This window comes from Dama dama, chromosome 19, assembly GCF_033118175.1.
Source record: "Dama dama isolate Ldn47 chromosome 19, ASM3311817v1, whole genome shotgun sequence".
Taxonomy (NCBI): Eukaryota; Metazoa; Chordata; class Mammalia; order Artiodactyla; family Cervidae; genus Dama; species Dama dama.
The window spans coordinates 58,005,721-58,011,720 of NC_083699.1; the positions used below are offsets into that span (position 1 = coordinate 58,005,721).

Consider the following 6,000-nt stretch of genomic DNA (forward strand, 5'->3'; position numbering starts at 1 on the left):
GAGACATTTAGTAGATTATTTTTCTCCTTTGTTTAACAATTGCTTTGCATATTGTTTATGTTTTTATTTTAGTCATTTTATCAATCCTTATTAATTCTAAGAAGAGTTTGAGCTTAAATTCACCTGGCCCTTCTTTTCTTGTATGGCTGAACTATGTATAGGAATAAAATGATAAATGATCTGGATTCCTTAATGACTAGAAGGAATTCCCAAGGATTGCTGAGGGTGTGGTTAATTATTATTTTGAAAAAATCTGATCCCAAATCCTGCAAAAGAGTCTGAAGTACTCAGGAGAAACAACAGAAATGTGTTGGTCACATTGAATCACAAAGTGTCTCCAAGGACACACTCTTTAAAGCAGGGGCTGAACAATCACCTTGTCCTTTTGTTGAGATTTTACTGAGAGACAAATCACTTGGCTTAGCATCGTGCATCTGATTTGTAGTGTAGAAACGTGCCCCCAAATTCTCAGATCTCAAAATTTCAGGATGCTCTTTCAATCTTGCCCTTAATAACCAATTCCCTTGGATAAGCATTGTCCTGGCAGAGCGCTGTCCAGTGTTCACCGTAATACAGTCTCAACCATCTTTGGAGTTGAAAACCTTGACCTGGAGTGTTGACTTAAGATTCCCACTCCTGATGCAGCTAAAGTTTGCACTTTTCATGTCAAACATTAAAAGCCTTGACCCAGTTCACAAACCAGCGTCTTTGATCCAGAGGTATTTCATGCCATCCTATAACACAGACTTCCAGAGTTAATAGCAATAATGACAATCTTGTCGCTGTTGTTCAGTCACTAAGTCACGTCTGACTCTTTGGACTGTAGCAAGCCAGGCTTCCCTGTCTCCCAAACTTCGCTCAAACTCGTATCCATTGAGTTGGTGATGCCATGCAACCATCTAATCCTCTGTTGCTACCTCTTATTAAATGTTTACTAGATAAAAACACATACACATATATACATATATATATAGGACGTGGCTAAATACCAAAATATGATTTTTTTCTGTTATGTGAAAAACATGTAGCAATTTTTGAATTGTGATTCTATTTGCCCATCTATTCTTAAGGCTAATTTATGTTTGCAGACTCTTGCTTTCATTATATCTGTCAGTGTATAAAAGCACTTGCTGAGTGTGGCCATCTGGTGTGGGAAATAAGATTTATCATTTGCATTTCCACAAATAAGCAGAAATTTCATAACTATGAACTAAAATATAATTAATGATTTTGCTGATGATTCTTCCATGAAATAGCCATTAACTGAAGTAGTCTCCTATGCGGTCATATATACATGTATCTGTAATTGTATACACACTTGTCTTGATTCCCCAACTACCACCCATTTACCCTTGTATTTTTTCAAGCCTATTTATTTACTCTCAAAACCAATTATGAAAAGAGCAAGTCATATAAGCACATCAAATAGCTATATGAGAGCACTTAATGCACTTAATAAATAATAATTGATAGAGATGAAAATATCTTTCAGAGAGCCACAAAATATATTTCAAATATGTAATAATGATTATATTAGAGATAAAGTTAAAGATTATTAAAAGAGTCATACTAAGATTCCCTATGTATAACATAGAATAGCATGTAAGAGTAATAGCTAATTGTCAATTTTGTGTGTTAAAAGAACTTTAACATGTGTATATCATATGTTTATATGAGTATGCATATAACAAATATACTTCTCTTGGTATCTCCATATATATGTGTACATACATTAGCAAGAAAGTTATATGTGAACATGTGTATCTAGGTTCATATATTCATGTATCATATTTTTCAGTGATGGCATTTTTGTTTTTTCAAATATTTACTATCCTTCAAGTAAAATGGTTTAAGACTAGACTTTTTAGGTTCCCCCAGGTACCACTCAACTCCAAGATGTCTGAAAGATAATCTAACCTGTCACAGCATTAAAAATGAGATTAAGGAAATAGGCAGAATTGAGTCTGAAAACCTGTTTTCAAAGGATCCCTGGGGCAAAACAAAAATCATCCTTGCTTAACCCCGTCTGGCCTCAATTTGTGTGTAGTCTTTCTCTGTTTGGGAAGCATCACTGACACACTAATCCAAACAAATGTGCCACAGAACTCATGACATCTAAAGCTTAGAGAGAAATTAAAATGATAGGGAATTGCATTGCCATCAGGCTGGAGGCCCTGGAGAGGGGCCATTACGGGAGCTTAAAGGTCCCCAAAGGCCAAAAAGAATAGTGTGTGTGTGGGGGGGTGAATTAGGAAAAACACTGACTTAATACCTAGACTCTAGTGCCTGGTCACCATTACTAATCAGGTGCTTTATGCAGAATGCATAATCTTCTTGAACCTTAATTCCTCATGTAAGGCATGAACCTGAAAGTAGCTAAAGTGTCTTATTAATATAATTTTACAGTCATTTAGAAAACTTAAAGAATTGACTGGATATTTAAATTGTTTATTCTGTGTTTCCATAGCTCAACACATAATTACACTCAAACACTCATTTTATACTGTAACTATACTATTCAAACTTTATATGTAGATTATATATTAAGTAGCATTTTTAATATTCTCAATAAGACATTTCAGTTACAAAAAAAAAGATCTATTGAAAATCATTTTTTCAAAGATAATGGATACCTTCCTGTTGCTTTGTTTGTTCTGGGCTACTGTTTTCAGCAAACCCAGACCTCATTTGCCAAATGTTTGGCAGGAGGCTCAGGGCACCACTTCACTACATAACCGCATGAGCAGCAGTGGCAGGCACAGACTCGAGTCGGTCGCTGGGGAAAGCCCAGCTCTCTGCTTACTGTGTAAACTCTGTGGTGAACTTAGCCTCTCTGTGGCTCCCTTATCTCCCTGGAAAGCAGGGTTCACTAGAGGACCTGCCTTGTAACATGGTTGTGTGCTTATATTTGTGAAGCATTTTTAACAGGACTTGTACTAAGTGCTATGTAGTTGTTTCTTGGTAGTCTTTGGTTGCTGTTGTTCCTATAATATTATTTTTATTGATATGTGAAACATAGATGGGAGAATATTTTTATAGTCAACATTTCCCCAGTTATTTTATATCTGACCTGGTATGTTTGTAGACAGTTTTGGAAATGTTCACATGCCAGAGGATGCCTCCATTGCACTTGCACAAGTACAAACACCCACACTCACATACACACTCATTCACACATACTGATCTCCTTAAGTGCCCTCAAAACTTCCAAGTGACCCATAGTTACAATGACACCATTTTTTCCTTTTGAATGTCATGTCTAAGCATACAGTCTTAAATCCAAAAGTCTCTGTTGTGAAAAATTGTTTTCCTCTTGCAATGAATCTAAATGAACAGAATTATACAACAGGAAAAAATGCAAGAAGCAAAGCATAGGAGGCAAACTCTAGACCTACACTCACTGCCTCAATTCTTTCTGTGTAAATACACAAATCCCTTACCCACTCTCTTCTCCATTTGCACACCCACATCCCCCAAATTCTGTCTATGTTGGGAAAACTCAGGTTGGCAGTGGGAAACCCACAGATAGCCCCTCAGGATGAATTCTGGGCAAGTGCAAGTCTCAGCTCTGCTCCAGTTTGGACCTGCCTGGCTAGGTTTGTTTGTTTTTGTTGTCATCATTAGTTTTTAAAGTGTCAAATGAAGGGTTTGGACCAGATGACCCACTGCTGCTGCTTAAAATCCGACCATGAGTTGACTTATTTTCTGCCTTGCAGCTAAGGTGCCACCCAGCCAAAAACGTTAGTTTAGAACAATTCCTCTTCCCATTAACAAATAAATAACTACTGCTAGCACCACCACCCCTCCCCCGCCCCCTTGAGAAAAGAGCATCACAGACTGGTTCCACGTTTTATTGATGGAGACGCTGTGGTGAGTCAGCTGGAGGAGCCCGGGTCTGGCTGCTGAAGGACCCTCGGCAATGCTTAGAATCTCAATGGGTGCTGACATCCTACTGCTCTGCAGAGCAGAGAGTGCAGGATAAACTTGGGCGGAGAGGAGACTGATCCAGCATCACAAAAGACACCCCTTAAGATACTTATAGCTCAACCAGAAGGATTTAGAAAAGATGGTGAGTCCTTCTTAGACTGTATATAAGTGCCCTCCCTGACTTTGAGATGCTGGTACATGGCCCAGTTTGGGGCCATGAGATAAAGAGATAAAGAGCTTTTACCTTTGAGATAAAGAGCTGTCAGTTGTGACATAGAGTGGACCGGGGGATGTATTAATTACTTTCTTTTCTCTCTTTTGCACTGCAGGACCTGGGTCGGTGAGAGGAATAAATGGATCCATCAGTCTGGCCGTACCACTGTGGCTGCTGGCAGCATCTCTGCTCTGCCTTCTCAGCAAATGTTAATAGAATAAAAGTTTAAAAATAATTAAAAAAAAAACACACAAAAATGCGTTACACAGGATACAGAGCGAGAGAGAGAGCGAAATGGGGGGAGACTGTTTCTTTCACATCTTTGTGTGTTTATAAATGAAGGGGAAAATAAGAAAATGAAGAAGAAAATACAACATTTAAAACAATTTTAAAGTCCATCAATAAAAATTGAAGTATAATTCCTGGTGGGAAAAGTTCTACCAAGAAATGTGTATATCTAAGCAAATGTAGACTGTGTAAAGACTCCATCATGTAAGGAGATTTGATGTTATGAAAAAATGACAAGTGAAGAAGTACCAGATGGGTATTAACCCCCCACCACATGCACACACACACACACACACACACACACAATTTATCCTTCCTTCATCCTTTTTCACCTGCGGGGAAAGAAAAAAATACTGTCTTGCCTTGGTGTTTATACTTCCAACATCATTTTATTCTGTTTTTTAATTTGAGCTGACGCATAGCCATTCAGACTATCAATGGAATCCATGCTGGAGTCCTACCCTGACCCTTTATCTGGCTTTCCTGCCTCCACCCTCCCTCCAACTTTTAAGACCATCTCCGTGTTCGATCTCCCCCGCATCCGTGCGGGATATCTGCTCTTTATCCTCACCTCGGTCGCCTCCCTTCACTCCCACCCCCTCACCCCCACCTCCCAGCACTCGTCATGCCGCAGATGCTAGAAAGTGCCATTTTAAATCTCTCCACTGTGCGCGCGTGCTGTCTCTCTCTCTCAACGTGGATGTGCGTGTGTGGGCGTGTGAGCCTCTCTCTAAAGCATGCCGAGGGAATGGGCCAAGTGTACATAGACTCACTGTGCTGTAGATATTGTCCCTCATTGTAATCTTGAGACGCGGCTGTGACGAGGCGCTGGGGGCCAGGGGAGGGGAAGGAGGCAAGGAGCAGAGCCGCTCCCTCATCCATGGCTGTCGCTGGACCTCAGCGTGTGTTTCAGACCAAGCTGTGCCCCACCTATGGGCAGAACCTCATCTTTCTCCCAGTCCAGTCATCAGAACCCAGTCCAGAGTCACTCAGATTATCACTGTCAATGAAAGTGCCTACTATTGATGGGGTGAGCAAACAGTAGAAAGAATCAGTGATGCGGGTGAGGTGACCTAGGACAGAAGTTTCTGATTTCACTCTTGTTTCACGAGTGAGTCTGAAGGATTCATGTGTTTCCCAGCTTTTTGCAGACTCGGTTCTGCTCTGCCGCAGGAGTAAGCAGGTATGGAGCAAATCCCCACAAGTGGGAAGGTCTCCGAGGGTTAAGCCCTAGTGAAAGGATGCTGAGCCACGCGGAGATCCTTAGCAGCCCTGTTTTGCCCCCTCTCCAGTCTTCAGTTAACACTGCATTTGCTCCCATGGATTTCCCTGAGCAGAGATTTTTTCCATATTTCAGGTAAAATACAGTGAGCTGTGAGCAAGGCAAGAGAAGTACAGTTACCCAGGTCCCTACTCCTGTGGTAGAAATACTGTGACAGCCCCAGTACAAAGCTTTGGCCGTAACAAAGGGGACATCTATTACTTGTGCTCCTTTGCAACTCTGTCCTGGTGTTCTAGGCTAAGACTTGATTTGATTGCCCACGTCATCTCCCTTCTCATCCACGGATGGT

At 40.7% G+C, this 6,000-nt stretch overlaps 1 protein-coding gene across 1 annotated transcript in view; it reads left to right on the forward strand.

The window, feature by feature from the left end:
* The window catches only part of LSAMP (limbic system associated membrane protein), a 679,541-nt gene extending 674,473 nt beyond the window's left edge, over positions 1 to 5,068 (forward strand). Inside the window, exon 7 of the mRNA XM_061167949.1 lies at positions 4,257 to 5,068. Within this exon, the coding sequence (XP_061023932.1) occupies positions 4,257 to 4,354 (98 nt within the window). The 3' untranslated portion in view covers positions 4,355 to 5,068. The remainder of the gene's footprint in view (positions 1 to 4,256) is intronic.
* Positions 5,069 to 6,000: the final 932 nt, after the last annotated feature.